A 16,387-nucleotide genomic window follows, 5' to 3' on the forward strand; every position below is an offset into this window, starting at 1 on the left:
ATGCTTTTTCACTCATAACGCAAAACTCGTAATCTAGCTGTTAGGTTTTGCTTGCCTCTTATTCTTCCTTACTAATTTTGGCTCTGCTTGATCTCCCTTGTACCATATTTGTCTTTGCATTCTCTGTACATTACCCTGCTTTGCTACTGGATTGTGTTCTTGAAAAAGTGCTAATTTAACAATGTTTTGCCTAAAATGCCTGTGTATGTTCCTGCTGTATAACTGGATTGTGCTCTTGGAAAACCGCTAATTTAACCTTTTAAAGCCTAAAATACTGTATGATCCTGCTCTGTTACTGGACTGTGTTCTTGGAAAACTTCTTATTTAACATTTAGATGCCTAAAATACTGTATGATCCTGCTCTGTTACTGGACAGTTGCTGAACCATAAAAGTGAAGAATTCACTGTGCCTAGTTGCTGCTTGGACTTGCGGCAATTGGAGGTGACATGAAACGGCTGTGCCTGTAGAGCCTGCTGAGAAGGGGAGAAGTGTGGCTGTGACCTCCATGTCTATCTGACTCCAAAGAGAGATCAGGGCCAGGGCATTTGAAGGACACCAGGCTTATTTGGTTTTGTACAACACTAGAAAGGGCTGCTAATTGTATTAGGATCAGATGACACATTTGGAAGTTGTAGCTGCTTAGAGTCAGATACTAACAATATTGCAGCTGACTGGTATTAAGCAATGTCCTTGTCTATAAAGCTTATAAAAGCATAGGGGTGAGGGTAGTGGACTTAGATGACAGTTTGGGGCACCAGTGAATAGGAGATTTATAGAGCTTAGAGTTAATATACAGTTGTAGGGGTAGATTTACCAAAGGTCGAGCGGACATGATTCGCTGTAGCGAATCATGTCCACTTGACCTCGCTAAATGCATACAGCATACGTTTCTGGTGAAATGCTTGTGTAATGTTGCCCCCTGCTCAGTCACGGTCAATCGGCAGCTAGCGGGGCCATCAATCATCCCAATCGTATTGGGATCATTATAGTGGAGGCGGAGAAGTTAAGGAAACATTTAATTTCAAACAAGGTAATGCTACTGGGGTTATGAATGCTACCTTTGAAAAAAAATACTGACCATCAAATTATCATAATTAATTAGGCAATTAGAAATTATGTTGGAAAGTGATATCACAAGAAAGATTGAAACAATAATAAGACACATTTTAATGAATAAAAAAACTTAAATTATTTAGGACCAGATTATGAGTGACGCACTATCAGTTACACGCGAGTGATAAGGGGTTTATCGTGGTTGTTTGCACTGAACTGTAATTCTACATGACTCCTCTCCAAAATCTCTCTATTTAGCATGTTCCCCATTCACTGACCCATTCCTATCCTATTTTTGAAATTCCATTACATACTATAAGGCCTGAGCTATAAAAATAAAAACATGTTTATCAATTATCACATTATAAAAGTATGATTCAAAAATGGTTTTATAGTGTGACAAATTCACAGTTTGAAAAATGTCTTCTTTATAGTATAAGGACAACATATCCATACTACCAAAAACACTAAGTATAAACCGTTTCACTATAATGTAGAAGAATGTTGTATCCTTTAGGTAGATAATTACATATCATATATATGTCCATTTTCAGCATGGACAGATGGACTTGACTGGTGTAATGCTGGCTGGCTCTTGGATGGGACAGTTCACTATCCAATCATTATCCCCCGAGAACCATGTGGTGGAAACATTCCTCCTGGGATACGTAGCTATGGGCCAAAAGACAAGGCAAGAGACAGATTTGATGCTTTCTGCTTCACCTCTGCTCTGAAAGGTAAGGAAACCTATGGATTTTAAGAAGGGATGGAATTGTAATAAGACGGAGAATGGAAACAAAAATCAAAGGATAATTAAGAAATTAACACATTATGATTGATGGGAGAACAATAATGATAAATAAGGTATGAGTGTGAGATAGAATACAAGAAAGGAGAAAATAAGTAGAGGAAAAAAAGATGAAAATTAAAATTAGATATGTGCAATTCGTTTTGGCCGAATTTAATTTTCTGCCGAATTTTGGCCGATTTGGAGATTCCAATGAATCCGAATTTCCGAATTGGTACCATAACTAAAATTCCGAAAATTAATAAATCAGTTTCCAAATTTCCGGATACATTCTTTATTCATATTCTGAATTTTTCCTTGATCTAATCTAAACCGCAGTTCCCCGATATCGCTGACACTAACTAAATCACCAAATAAAGCTATTAACCCCTAAACCGCCGTTCCCCGAGATCGCCGACACTTACTAAACCTATTAACCCCTAAACCGCAGTTCCCCGACATCGCCGACACTAACTAAACCTATTAACCCCTAAACCACAGTTCCCCGACATTGCAGACACTGACTAAAATACTAATGTTACGGTTACCCTTAGTCTCGCTGAGAGATGGACCGCTTAGTAGCCTGGATTCCTATTGCTGAAGAGGGGAGAAACTGCTTTCCATAGTATTCTATATGAGTCTCGCAAATGTAGAATAATCCCCCTTAGCTGTAGTACAGCTAGGATACCCTTCTGCCCACAAAAACGAGTCAACGCTGCGATTGAGGGACAACCAAGAACTGAGGACTGGGATGCCCAGCCTGCTTTTTATTTAGGTTACATGCACACAGGGCACTCCCAGGGGGGGAAGCATAAAATCCCCCATCACACATTTAGACAAAGCCCTTGGACAGGCCACCGCAGATAACAAGTACACACAAGAAAACAATTGAGTCCTTCTTATCACCTAGCAGTGAATGCTTATCACAAACTTAATTACAGTACACAATATGCTAGGAAACCTGCCTCAGAAAATAGTTTTCTCAAAACTGAACAGAGTTAACCCTTTATGAAATGATACTTGTTACAGTTTTCTTGGAGCCCTTCTTAGGCGCTGGCTTGGCTGGTTCAGGCATTGCTGCTGGGAAATAAGTTTCTTCCCAACAAAATAACTAATGCTTCTGTAACAGTGCTCCCTTTCTGTGGAACACTCTGGCAGACACGGTCTGACCCCTTTTCGGGGCAGACTAAGGCTGTCCAGACCGCTGGTTATGCGGGGCTGAGGTCGGTTTGTCTGGACAACCCGTCGGCGTTGCCATTCTGTTTCCCAGGTCTGTAAGTAATGGTGAAATTGAAGGGTTGCAACGATAAACTCCAACGTAATAGCCTGCCATTATCTCCAGAGACCCGGTTCAGCCACACCAACGGGTTATGGTCGGTGACCAGAGTGAACTCCTGCCCATATAAATAGGGAGTCAATTTCTTTAATGCCCACACCAAAGCCAAACACTCCTTTTCGACCGCTGCATAGCTGACTTCGCGGGGCAGGAGCTTCCGGCTGATGTAGGCAACTGGATGCTCCCCTCCATCTTCGCCTACTTGGCTGAGGACGGCTCCCAGCCCGAACATGGAAGCATCTGTATGGACGATAAAACGTTTGTTAAGGGCTGGAGCCGCCAAGACAGGAGCGTTAATTAGAGCATTTTTGAGAGCCTGGAAAGCCGTTTCACAGTGGGGAGACCACAGGACCTGTCGAGGTAAGTTCTTCTTGGTCAAGTCAGTCAGGGGTTTGGCAAGTGTGCTGTAGTCTGGTACGAACCGTCTATAGTACCCTGCCATGCCCAGGAAGGCTAGGACCTGAGTCTTAGTGATGGGGGTGGGCCAATTGGCGACAGCTTCTATCTTGGCCGGCTCTGGTCGCTGCTTTCCACACCCCACCCGGTGACCCAGGTACTGTACCTCGGCCATCCCAAAGTGGCATTTTTCTGGCTTCAGAGTCAGGCCAGCAGCCCGGATCTGATCCAGAACCATTCCTATGTGAGCTAAGTGGTCCTCCCATGACTCACTGTGGATCGCTATGTCGTCCAGGTAGGCGCAAGCAAAACTCTGGAAGCCATCCAGGAGCCTATCCACCAAACGCTGGAATGTAGCTGGGGCATTCTTCATCCCAAACGGCATTACCCTAAACTGATATAAGCCGAATGGGGTGACGAATGCCGACTTGGGGATAGCCTCCGGGGCCAGGGGAATCTGCCAGTAACCTTTGCAGAGGTCAATAGTGGTCAGGTAATTTCCCCTGGCTATACGATCGAGTAGCTCGTCTACCCTGGGCATAGGGTAAGCGTCCGTCACGGTCTTTTCATTGAGCCTCCGATAGTCTACGCAGAACCGGGTGGTCCCATGGTATGGGGCCTAACATGTCAGGCAAGGTCGGGGTAGGTCTTACCTGTGTCTCCCGCACTGGTGAGAGTTCTCGCTCCGTCCGGGCTTGGGCCCGTGTAGTCACTGGGTCCGCCTCGTTGTTGCATACTGGAGCATAGGCAGAAGTCATGGGGCCCAAATCATTGCCCAGTAGTACTTCGGCAGGTAAATTATCCATTATGCCCACGTTCACAGCCCCCTTTCCCGCTCCCCAATCAAGATGCACTTTAGCTGTTGGAATTTTGTACACATCCCCCCCCGCCACTCTAACGGCCACAGTCTGTCCAGATCGCTTGTGCTCCGGCACCAAATGACTCTGTACCAGCGTGATAGTAGCCCCTGTGTCTCTCAATCCCTCGGTAGATCGCCCCTCGAGCCATACCTTCTGCCGATGGTGCTGGCGGTTATCTGAGGCAGCATATACAGGGTCCGCCTCGTGAAGCGGCCCCAAATATTCCTCCATAGGGGCCTCTTGGTTAACACAGAGGGTCCGGGCCGGACGATATGCCCCAGAGGGGTAATTGTAATTCCTGGGTGTCTGGTGCGTATTAAGGGGGCAGCTAGCCATGAAATGCCCTGGTTGCTTGCATCGGTGGCAAGTCGGTCTGGGACGCTCAGAGCTGTTATTGGGTGGTCCTGAGTGTCGGGCGGGCCCTGCGGGCACCGGGGCTCGGAATTCAGCACGAGGGGGTGCACGGTAAACCTCTCTGGGTTCGTGAAGACGGGAGTCATAATGTTCATCGGCCAATTTGGCTGCTTCTTCTAAGGTAGAAGGTCGCCTGTCTCGCAGCCATTCCTTCCCTTGCTGTTCCATGCCATTATAAAAATGTTCTAAGAGAAACAATTGTAAAATTTCCTCACCAGTCACCGCTTTACTTCCGCTCATCCAGTGATTTGCCGCTCTCCGCATTCGGTGCGCCCATTCCATATGGGTATCGTTAGGCTTCTTTTTCGTGCCCCGAAACTGTCGGCGATACGCGTCCGGAGTTACTGCGTACCGTCGCAACAGTGTCTCCTTAACTAGCTCATACTGTGTCACTTCCTCAGCACCCAGAGTACGAAAGGCTTCCAGGGCTCGCCCGGATAGTTTCCCAGACAATATCGTGGGCCACTCCCTGTTGGGAATCTGGTGCAGGGCACATTGCCTTTCGAAGTCCGCCAAATATTCATCAATCCCTGTCTCGCTCTCTAGGAAGGGTCGAAATGCCGCATAGGGTATCTTGGGCCTCCCAGCATTTTCGACAGGGATGATTACCTGCGGGGCTTCAGCATTGCAGTGTGCGTTCGCTAGGTTGAGTTCGTGGGCTCGAGTCTCTCGTATATCCTTGTCCGCTTCCGCCATCAACTGCTGTACCAATTCCATGGAGGGGTTCGGCCCGTACAGTGAGAGCCTCTCCCGAACAATCCTGGTTTTTTCGTCACTAATCGTGGTCGGTGTTTCCGCCATTGTGAAGCTCTGATCCAGTTCGGTCAATTCTGCGATCAGCTCTCTCCTCGGCCGGTTGCTGGCGTACCCCCCTCTGCTTTCAAGTAAATCCTTTAGGGTTGTACGCTTCAATTTTTCATAAGCGCTCTCCATCCGTTCTGTACCTCTCCTAGGAAATCCAGGAAAAATCCCACCGCTGCCGCCAAATGTTACGGTTACCCTTAGTCTCGCTGAGAGATGGACTGCTTAGTAGCCTGGATTCCTATTGCTGAAGAGGGGAGAAACTGCTTTCCATAGTATTCTATATGAGTCTCGCAAATGTAGAATAATCCCCCTTAGCTGTAGTACAGCTAGGATACCCTTCTGCCCACAAAAACGAGTCAACGCTGCGATTGAGGGACAACCAAGAACTGAGGACTGGGATGCCCAGCCTGCTTTTTATTTAGGTTACATGCACACAGGGCACTCCCAGGGGGGGAAGCATAAAATCCCCCATCACACATTTAGACAAAGCCCTTGGACAGGCCACCGCAGATAACAAGTACACACAAGAAAACAATTGAGTCCTTCTTATCACCTAGCAGTGAATGCTTATCACAAACTTAATTACAGTACACAATATGCTAGGAAACCTGCCTCAGAAAATAGTTTTCTCAAAACTGAACAGAGTTAACCCTTTATGAAATGATACTTGTTACAGTTTTCTTGGAGCCCTTCTTAGGCGCTGGCTTGGCTGGTTCAGGCATTGCTGCTGGGAAATAAGTTTCTTCACAACAAAATAACTAATGCTTCTGTAACAACTAAATAAACCTATTAACCCCTAAAACGCTGTTCCCAAACATCGCCAACACTAACTAAACCTATTAACCCGTAAAACCGCAGTTCTCCAACATCACCGACACTATAAACCTATTAACCGCTCAACTGCAGTTCCCTGACATTGCTGACACTAACTAAACCTATTAACCCCTAAACCGCAGTTCCCCGACATCGCTGACACTAACTAAACTTATTAACCCCTAAACTGCCACCCCCACGTCACCAACACTAACTAAACCTATTAACCCCTAAACCTCTGCCTCCCAAATCACAACAACTTAAATTAAACTATATTAACCCCCTAATACCCCCTAACTTTAACATAATTAAAATAGACCTAAATTAAAGTTACAATTATTAACTACCTATTTAAAAATAAATACAAACTTACCTGTGAAATAAAAGTAAAGCCTAAGTTAGCTACAATATAACTATCTACTAACTACTTAGTTAAAGTAAATACAAACTTACCTGTGAAATAAAAATAAAACCTAAGCTTAAACTAAAAAAACCTAACATTACTAAAAATAAAAAACCTAAGATTACTAAAAAAATTAAAACTACAATTACCAAAAATAATAAACACTAAAATAAAATAAAAAAAACTACCATTGCAAAAAAATAACAAACGAAATTATCCAAAACAATAAAAATTATTCCTATTCTAATACCCCGTTAAAAAAAAAACACCCCAAACAGCCAATAGAATTTAAGCAGCTCTCATTCCTATTGGCTGATTTGAATTTTTCAGCCAATAGGAATGCAACGGTACCCCAATATAAAAGGGGTACCTTGCATTCACTCTTCAGTGTACGGCTGTCGATCGCATGAAGAGGACCTTCACGTCGGACCGATGGAACTCCGCCTGGACCTCTGCCTCCGCGCATCCACCGACCACTCTGCCTCCGCTGGGATGAAGATAGCAGATGCCGGTCCCGCGATGGATACAGATGGAGCCGTCTGGATTAAGATGCTTCGTCGCTGGGATGAAAATCTTTCGCTGGTCTTCAGCAACTGTGAGTATCGATTTTGGGGTTAGTGTTAGCTATTTTTTTGTTTTTTGGGGTGTTTTTTTTTTTTTTTTAGATTAGGGCTTTTTTTTATGGGCCGAAAAAGAGCTGAATGCCCTTTTAAGGGCAGTAAAAGAGCCCACTGCCCTTTTAAGGGCAATGCCCATAAAAAATACCCTTTTCAGGGCAATGGCTAAATTGTTTTTTTTTAGTTTTTTTTACTTTGTGGGTTTGGGGGGTGGGGGTTTGTAAAGTTAGGGGGTGTTTGTTGTAATTTTTTTTAGCAAAAGAGCTGTTAAATTTTAGGGCAATGCCCAACAAAAGGCCCTTTTAAGGGCTATTGGTAGTTTATTATAGATTAGTTTTTTTTTGTGGGTTTGGTTTTTTTTTTTAAACGGGGTATTAGAATAGGAATAATTTTTATTATTTTGGATAATTTCGTTTGTTATTTTTTGTAATGGGATTTTTTTTTATTTTTTGGGTGTTTATTTTTTAATTTTAGATTAGGCATTATTTATTTTTAATGTGCGAAAAAGAGCTTAATGCCCTTTTAAGGGCAATGCCCATACAAATGCCCTTTTTGGGGCAATGGGTAGATTAGGTTTATTTTTATTTTGTGTGTATGGGGGTGGGGGTTTGTAATGTTAGGGGGTGTTTGTTTTTATTTGTTTGCAAAAGAGCTGTTAACTTTAGGGCAATGACCTACAAAAGGCCCTTAAGGGCCTTTGGTAGTTTATTATAGATTAAGGTTTTTCTTTTATTTTGGGGTGGGTATTAGAATAGGAATTATTTTTATTGTTTTTGATAATTTTGTTTGTTACGTTTTGTAATGGTAGTTTTATATTTTTTGTAATTTTAGTGTTTTTTATTTTTATTATGGGGGCGGTGGTTTAGGGGTTAATAGGTTTAGTTAGTGTTAGCAATGTGAGGGGTGGCAGTTTAGGGGTTAATAGGTTTATTTAGTGTTTTAGTTAGTGTTGGCGATGTGGATGTACGGCGGTGTACGGCGGTTTAGGGGTTAATAGGTTTAGTTAGTGTTGGCAATGTTGGGGAACTGCGGTTTAGGGGTTAATAGGTTTAGTTAGTGTTGGCGATGTTTGGGAATGTCGGTTTAGGGCTTAATAGGTTTATTTAGTGTTTTAGTTAGTTTTGGCGATGTCGGGGAACTGCGGTTTAGGGGTTAATAGGTTTAGTTAGTGTTGGCGATGTCGGGGAACTGCGGTTTAGGGGTTAATAGGTTTAGTTAGTGTTGGCGATGTCGGGGAACTGCGATTTAGGGGTTAACAGGTTTAGTTAGTGTTGGCGATGTGGGTGTACGGCGGTTTAGGGGTTAATAGGTTTAGTTAGTGTTTGCGATGTCGGGGAACTGCGGTTTAGGGGTTAATAGGTTTAGCTAGTGTTGGCGATGTTTGGGAACGGCGGTTTAGGAGTTATTAGGTTTATTTAGTGTTTTAGATAGTGTCTGCGATGCCTGGGAACTGCGGTTTAGGGGTTAATAGGTTTAGTTAGTGTTGCTATGTCGAGCAACTGCGGTTTAGGGGTTAATAGGTTTAGTTAGTGTTGGTGATGTTGGGGAACTGTGGTTTAGGGGTTAAAAGGTTTAGTTAGTGTTGCCGATGTCGGGGAACTGAGATTTAGGGGTTAATAGGTTTATTTAGTGTCGGCGATGTGGGTGACGGCGGCGGCGTTTTAAAATAATTTTGTTTTAGCAATCGGCGTCATATTAGTTATGTTTAGTTAAATCGTTTTTTCGGATCCTTTCATTTTTTTTCAGATCCATTTTTTATTCTTATGCATTATTCTATTCTAAACTTTAGAATAGAATAATGAATATGAATAAAGAAAGGATCCGAGATAAGGAACAGATTAGAAAAAAACGATTTAACTTAACATAACTAATTTGTCGAAACAATTTTTTTTTTTTTTAAACTAAACTAATTTGCTGAAACAAATTTATTTATTTAACTAATGAAAACTAAACAAAACTAAACAAAATTTTGAGCGTTGTACATGTCTAATTAAAATATTTGGCACCAAGAAGGCTAATGTGTAAGGAGAGTTGGGGGAGGAAAGAAAGAGATTAGGCCTAGATTTAGAGTTGGGCGGTAGCCGTGAAAACCAGCGTTAGAGGGTCCTAATGCTGGTTTTTACCGCCCTCTGGTATTTGGAGTCAGTCAGGAAAGGGTCTAACGCTCACTTTCCAGCCGCGACTTTTCCATACCGCAGATCCCCTTACGTCAATTGCGTATCCTTTTTTTTCAATGGGATCTTTCTAACGCCGGTATTTAGAGTCGTGGCTGAAGTGAGCGTTAGAAATCTAACGACCAAACTCCAGCCGCAGAAAAAAGTCAGTAGTTAAGAGCTTTTTGGGCTAACACCGGTTCATAAAGCTCTTAACTACTGTGCTCTACAGTACACTAACACCCATAAACTACCTATGTACCCCTAAACCGAGGCCCCCCCACATCGCCGCCACTCGATTACATTTTTTTGACCCCTAATCTGCCGACCGTCACCTACGTTATACTTATGTACCCCTAATCTGCTGCCCCTAACACCGCCGACCCCTATATTATATTTATTATCCCCTAATCTGCCCCCCACAACGTCGCCGCCAGCTACCTACAATAATTAACCCCTAATCTGCCGACCGCAAAGCGCTGCCACCTACGTTATCCTTATGTACCCCTAATCTGCTGCCCCTAACACCGCCGACCCCTATATTATATTTATTAACCCCTAATCTGCCCCCCACAATGTCGCCGCCACCTACCTACACTTATTAACCCCTAATCTGCCGAGCGGACCGCACCGCTACTATAATAAAGTTATTAACCCCTAATCCGCCTCACTCCCGCCTCAATAACCCTATAATAAATAGTATTAACCCCTAATCTGCCCTCCCTAACATCGCCGACACCTAACTTCAAACATTAACCCCTAATCTGCTGACCGGAGCTCACCGCTATTCTAATAAATTTTTTAACCCCTAAAGCTAATTCTAACCCTAACCCTAACACCCCCCTAAGTTAAATATAATTTTATTCTAACGAAATAAATTAACTCTTATTAAATAAATTATTCCTATTTAAAGCTAAATACTTACTTGTAAAATAAATCCTAATATAGCTACAATATAAATTATAATTATATTGTAGCTATTTTAGGATTAATATTTATTTTACAGGTAACTTTGTAATTATTTTAACCAGGTACAATAGCTATTAAATAGTTAATAACTATTTAATAGTTACCTAGTTAAAATAATTACAAAATTACCTGTAATATAAATCCTAACCTAAGTTACAATTAAACCTAACACTACACTATCAATAAATAAATTAAATAAACTACCTACAATTATCTACAATTAAACCTAACACTACACTATCAATAAATAAATTAAATACAATTCCTACAAATAAATACAATTAAATAAACTAACTAAAGTACAAAAAATAAAAAGGAACTAAGTTACAAAAAATAAAAAAATATTTACAAACATTAGAAAAAAATTACAACAATTTTAAACTAATTACACCTACTCTAAGCCCCCTAATAAAATAACAAAGACCCCCAAAATAAAAAAATGCCCTACCCTATTCTAAATTACAAAAGTTCAAAGCTCTTTTACCTTACCAGCCCTTAAAAGGGCCCTTTGTGGGGCATGCCCCAAAGAATTCAGCTCTTTTGCCTGTAAAAAAAAACATACAATACCCCCCCCCAACATTACAACCCACCACCCACATACCCCTAATCTAACCCAAACCCCCTTTAAATAAACCTAACACTAAGCCCCTGAAGATCTTCCTACCTTGTCTTCACCATGCCAGGTATCACCGATCGTTCCAGGCTCCGAAATCTTCATCCAAGCCCAAGCGGGGGCTAGACATCCATCATCCGGCGGCTGAAGAGGTCCAGAAGAGGCTCCAAAGTCTTCATCCTATCCGGGAAGAAGAGGCGATCAGGACCGGCAACCATCTTGATCCAAGCGGCATCTTCTATCTTCATTCGATGACGACCGGCTCCATCTTGAAGACCTCCATCGCGGACCCATCTTCTTCTTCCGATGACTTCCCGACGAATGAGGGTTCCTTTAAGGGACTTCATCCAAGATGGCGTCCCTCGAATTCCGATTGGCTGATAGGATTCTATCAGCCAATCGGAATTAAGGTAGGAAAATTCTGATTGGCTGATGGAATCAGCCAATCAGAATCAAGTTCAATCCGATTGGCTGATCCGATCAGCCAATCAGATTGAGCTTGCATTCTATTGGCTGATCGGAACAGCCAATAGAATGCGAGCTTAATCTGATTGGCTGATTGGATCAGCCAATCGGATTGAACTTGATTCTGATTGGCTGATTCCATCAGCCAATCAGAATTTTCCTACCTTAATTCCGATTGGCTGATAGAATCCTATCAGCCAATCGGAATTCGAGGGATGCCATCTTGGATGACGTCCCTTAAAGGAACCCTCATTCTTCAGTTGGACGTCGGAGGAAGAAGATTGATCCGCGCTGGAGGTCTTCGCGATGGAGCCGTTCCTCATCGGATGAAGATAGAAGATGCCGCTTGGATCTAGATGGTTGCCGGTCTGGATTGCCTCTTCTTCCCGTATAGGATGAAGACTTTGGAGCCTCTTCTGGACCTCTTCAGCCGCCGGATGATGGATCGCCAGCCCCCGCTTGGGTTGGATGAAGATTTCGGAGCCAGGAACGATCGGTGATACCCAGCGAGGTGAAGATAAGGTAGGAAGATCTTCAGGGGCTTAGTGTTAGGTTTATTTAAGGGGGGTTTGGGTTAGATTAGGGGTATATGGGTGGTGGGTTTTAATGTTGGGGGGGGGGTATTGTATGTTTTTTTACAGGCAAAAGAGCTGAATTCTTTGGGGCATGCCCCGCAAATGGCCTTTTTCAGGGCTGGTAAGGTAAAAGAGCTTTGAACTTTTTAAATTTAGAATAGGGTAGGGCATTTTTTTATTTTGGGGGGCTTTGTTATTTTATTAGGGGGCTTAGAGTAGGTGTAATTAGTTTAAAATTGTTGTAAGATTTTTCTTATGTTTGTAAATATTTTTTTATTTTTTGTAACTTAGTTCTTTTTTATTTTTTGTACTTTAGTTAGTTTATTTAAATGTATTTATTTGTAGGTATTGTATTTAATTAATTTATTGATAGTGTAGTGTTAGGTTTAATTGTAGGTAATTGTAGGTATTTTATTTAATTTATTTATTGATAGTGTAGTGTTAGGTGTAATTGTAACTTAGGTTAGGATTTATTTTACAGGTAATTTTGTTATTATTTTAACTAGGTAACTATTAAATAGTTCTTAACTATTTAATAGCTATTGTACCTGGTTAAAATAAATACAAAGTTGCCTGTAAAATAAATATTAATCCTAAAATAGCTACAATATAATTATTCGTTATATTGTAGCTATATTAGGGTTTATTTTACAGGTAAGTATTTAGCTTTAAATAGGAATAAGTTATTTAATAAGAGTTAATTTATTTCGTTAGAATAAAATTATATTTAATTTAGGGGGGTGTTAGGGTTAGGGTTAGAATTAGCTTTAGGGGTTAAAAAATTTATTAGAGTAGCGGTGAGCTCCGATCGGCAGATTAGGGGTTAATACTTGAAGTTAGGTGTCGGCAATATTAGGGAGGGCAGATTAGGGGTTAATACTATTTCTTATAGGGTTATTGAGGCGGGAGTGAGGCGGATTAGGGGTTAATACATTTATTATAGTAGCGCTCAGGTCCGGTCGGCAGATTAGGGGTTAATAAGTGTAGTTAGGTGGAAGCGACGTTGGGGGCGGCAGATTAGGGGTTAATAAATATAATATAGGGGTCGGCGATGTTAGGGGCAGCAGATTAGGGGTACATAGGGATAATGTAGGTGGCGGGGGTGTACGGAGCGGCAGATTAGGGGTTAAAAATAATATGCAGGGGTCAGCGATAGTGGGGGCGGCAGATTAGGGGTTAATAAGTGTAAGGTTAGGGGTGTTTAGACTGGGGGTACATGTTAGAGTGTTAGGTGCAGACGTAGGAAGTGTTTCCCCATAGGAAACAATGGAGCTGCGTAAGGAGCTGAACGCGGCTTTTTTGCAGGTGTTAGGTTTTTTTTCAGCTCAAACAGCCCCATTGTTTCCTATGGGGGAATCGTGCACGAGCACGTTTTTGAGGCTGGCCGCGGCCGTAAGCACCGCTGGTATCTAGAGTTGCAGTGGCGTTAAATTATGCTCTACGCTCCCTTTTTGGAAACTAACGCACTGAAAACCAAGCCATTCTGTAAACTCTAAATACCAGCGGTATTTAAAAGGTACGGGGGAAAAAAAGCATGCGTAGCTAACGCACCCCTTTGGCCGTAAAACTCTAAATCTAGGCGTTAGATTTTAAGTAGAGAGGAAAAGTAGAGTATGATGAGAGTAGCGAATGAGAAGATAGAGGTCTCTTTATTTGCATACTTAATAGACACTAAATTTTAAGTAACTTTCTAATTTGCTCCTATTAGCAATTTGTCTTTGTTCTCTTGATATCTTTATTTAAAAAGCAGGAATGTAAAAGCTTAGGAGCAACCCGTTTTTCTAAATGTAGCCACCAATAAGCAAGTGCTATCTAGAGTGCTGAACCTAAAATTGGCCGGCTCCTAAGCTTTACATTCCTGCTTTTTAAATAAAGATAGCAAGAGAATGAAGAAAAATTGATAATAGGAGTAAATTAGAAAGTTTCTTAAAATTGCCTGCTCTCTCTAAATGACGAAAGAAAAAAAATTGGGTTTAGTATCCTTTTACTATGATAAAACTGTGCATTGAATTTTCATATAGTATATATTTTCAGTATACACTATTTGGATATATTTTATATTTAGTAGTGGCCCAAATTGTTTTAATTTTTAACGTATTTCCTAGAGGACAACAGCAGAAATGGCATTTTATTAGTAACGTGCACAATCTACTGTTGTATAATATTAATTCCCATTGAATTTATTGAGCAACAGAAATTCTTACACAATTCTACATCAGTGTTAGACAGTCATTACTAGACAGTTAGACAGCATTACTTAACAACTCTTCAGTATTATTCTAAAGCTTTATAAAGCTGCTTTAAAGGGAAGAAACTATTGTTCTGTTCCTAAAGAGAATTATTTTCCCTCTCTCCCAAAGAATTGTGTGAAAGTGGTTAAAAAAATAATTAAACACATGTACCCACACCACCTCCATGCTGTTTCTTCATCCTCAACCTTTCTTTTCCCCATGTAACTTTGGACATACTGAATAACAAACATGAATTTCATTCATAAATAACAAGATCTAAAAGTATCAAGTGGCATGGATTGGTTATATCAGTACCAAGTCTATTGAATATGAAAATAGTTGCCCTAGTTAGTCAGTATAAAACATAATAACTTACCTAATTGAATTCAATGTTGACTAAATAATCATGTGTTGCAGTGGTTGCGTAATAATTTAACCACCTGTATTTGCAGGATACGTTATTTATGTGCATGGTCCAATGACCTATAGAGAAGCTATTAATGCCTGTCAAGATCATAAAGCCAATATTGCAAAGGTTGGACATCTCTATGCCGCTTGGAAGTTTTTTGGCCTGGACCACTGTGACGGTGGATGGTTGTTGGATGGCAGTGTTCGTTTCCCCATCACAGATCCAAGGGAACCATGTGGAGGACTTCCAGACCCTGGGGTGAGGAGTTTTGGATTCCGCAATCAGGAGCAACGGCTTTATGGAGTGTACTGCTATGTAGATACTTAGGTGAATGGTCATTATGCTATAAATATGATCTTTCTCCTAAATGGAAATGCTGCTTTTCTATCTATTTTAATGTTTGATGAGTAACACTGTTACTCAAGGGCCTTTAACAAACCTTATTGTTGGGATGTTCCAACATGCACTTTAATACCAACTGTTTTGATGGTCCCACCTGAGTTTCAACTTAGCAGAGGACTGAACCTATGACCAAGGCTTAGGGTAGGAGGAGGACAAGTCAATAATATTTATTCTCTAGAACAAATCTCTCAAAGTATTGTGTGTAACGGTATGGCAATAACAATTAGTCCTAGCTATTGCATGGTTATTAATAAATTGTGCTTCCCAATTGTATTAAAATATCATTTCCTCATTGTACATAATTGTACATAGAAACCCAAAACTCTGATTTTATGATTCAGACAGAGCATTCAATTTTAAAAAAGTTTCCAATTTACTTCTATTATCAAATTTGCTTTGCTCCCATGATATTGTGTGTTGAAGAGATACCTAGGTAGGCATCTGGCGCACTACATAGCAGGAAATAGTGCTGCCATCTAGTGCTCTTGCAAATGAATAACATTCCTGCAAGACTGAGCCATATAGGGCTCCAGAAATGTGCCGGCTCCTAAACATCTATCCCTGATTTTCAACAAAAGTTACCAAGAGAACAAAGAAAAGTTGATATTAGAAGTAAATTAGAAAGTTGTTTAAAATAACATGCTCTATATGAATCATGAAGGAAAAATGTTGGGATTAATATCCCTTTAATTCTTTCTCGATTATGTAAATAGTATTAACAAATGGGCAATTCTGATGTCTACTTGCAAACCTGTCACTAAACATTGCTAAATTCAGCTAAACGTAAAGAGGGATATTCTAGCCCAACGTAAAAGAGATGTATTTACCTTTTGTGCTGCTCTAGGCACTGAGAAATCTGCTGTCTCCCAAACCCCAAACAACTGTAACTCATATTTGCCTCATATATTTCTCACAACCATAGGCCATGTAGATATGGAGAAGGTGTGCACTTCCAGTAGACAAAAAGAAATAAACAAAATATTTAAAAAGCATAGAAATAGGAAGAACTATTGATCCTAATCCTGCCTTGTTAGCTTAGGCTAAATACGCTACTGAAGTATACAGTATTGCTCCAGCATACTCTAG

At 41.1% G+C, this 16,387-nt stretch overlaps 1 protein-coding gene across 1 annotated transcript in view; it reads left to right on the forward strand.

Moving 5' to 3' along the window:
- HAPLN2 (hyaluronan and proteoglycan link protein 2) overlaps window positions 1-15,760 on the forward strand; it is a 46,921-nt gene extending 31,161 nt beyond the window's left edge. The window contains exons 5-6 of the mRNA XM_053695790.1: window positions 1,609-1,791; window positions 14,943-15,760. Of these exons, the coding sequence (XP_053551765.1) occupies window positions 1,609-1,791; window positions 14,943-15,226 (467 nt within the window). The 3' untranslated portion in view covers window positions 15,227-15,760. The remainder of the gene's footprint in view (window positions 1-1,608; window positions 1,792-14,942) is intronic.
- Window positions 15,761-16,387: the final 627 nt, after the last annotated feature.

This window comes from Bombina bombina, chromosome 1 (genome assembly GCF_027579735.1).
Source record: "Bombina bombina isolate aBomBom1 chromosome 1, aBomBom1.pri, whole genome shotgun sequence".
NCBI classification, from domain to species: domain Eukaryota; kingdom Metazoa; phylum Chordata; class Amphibia; order Anura; family Bombinatoridae; genus Bombina; species Bombina bombina.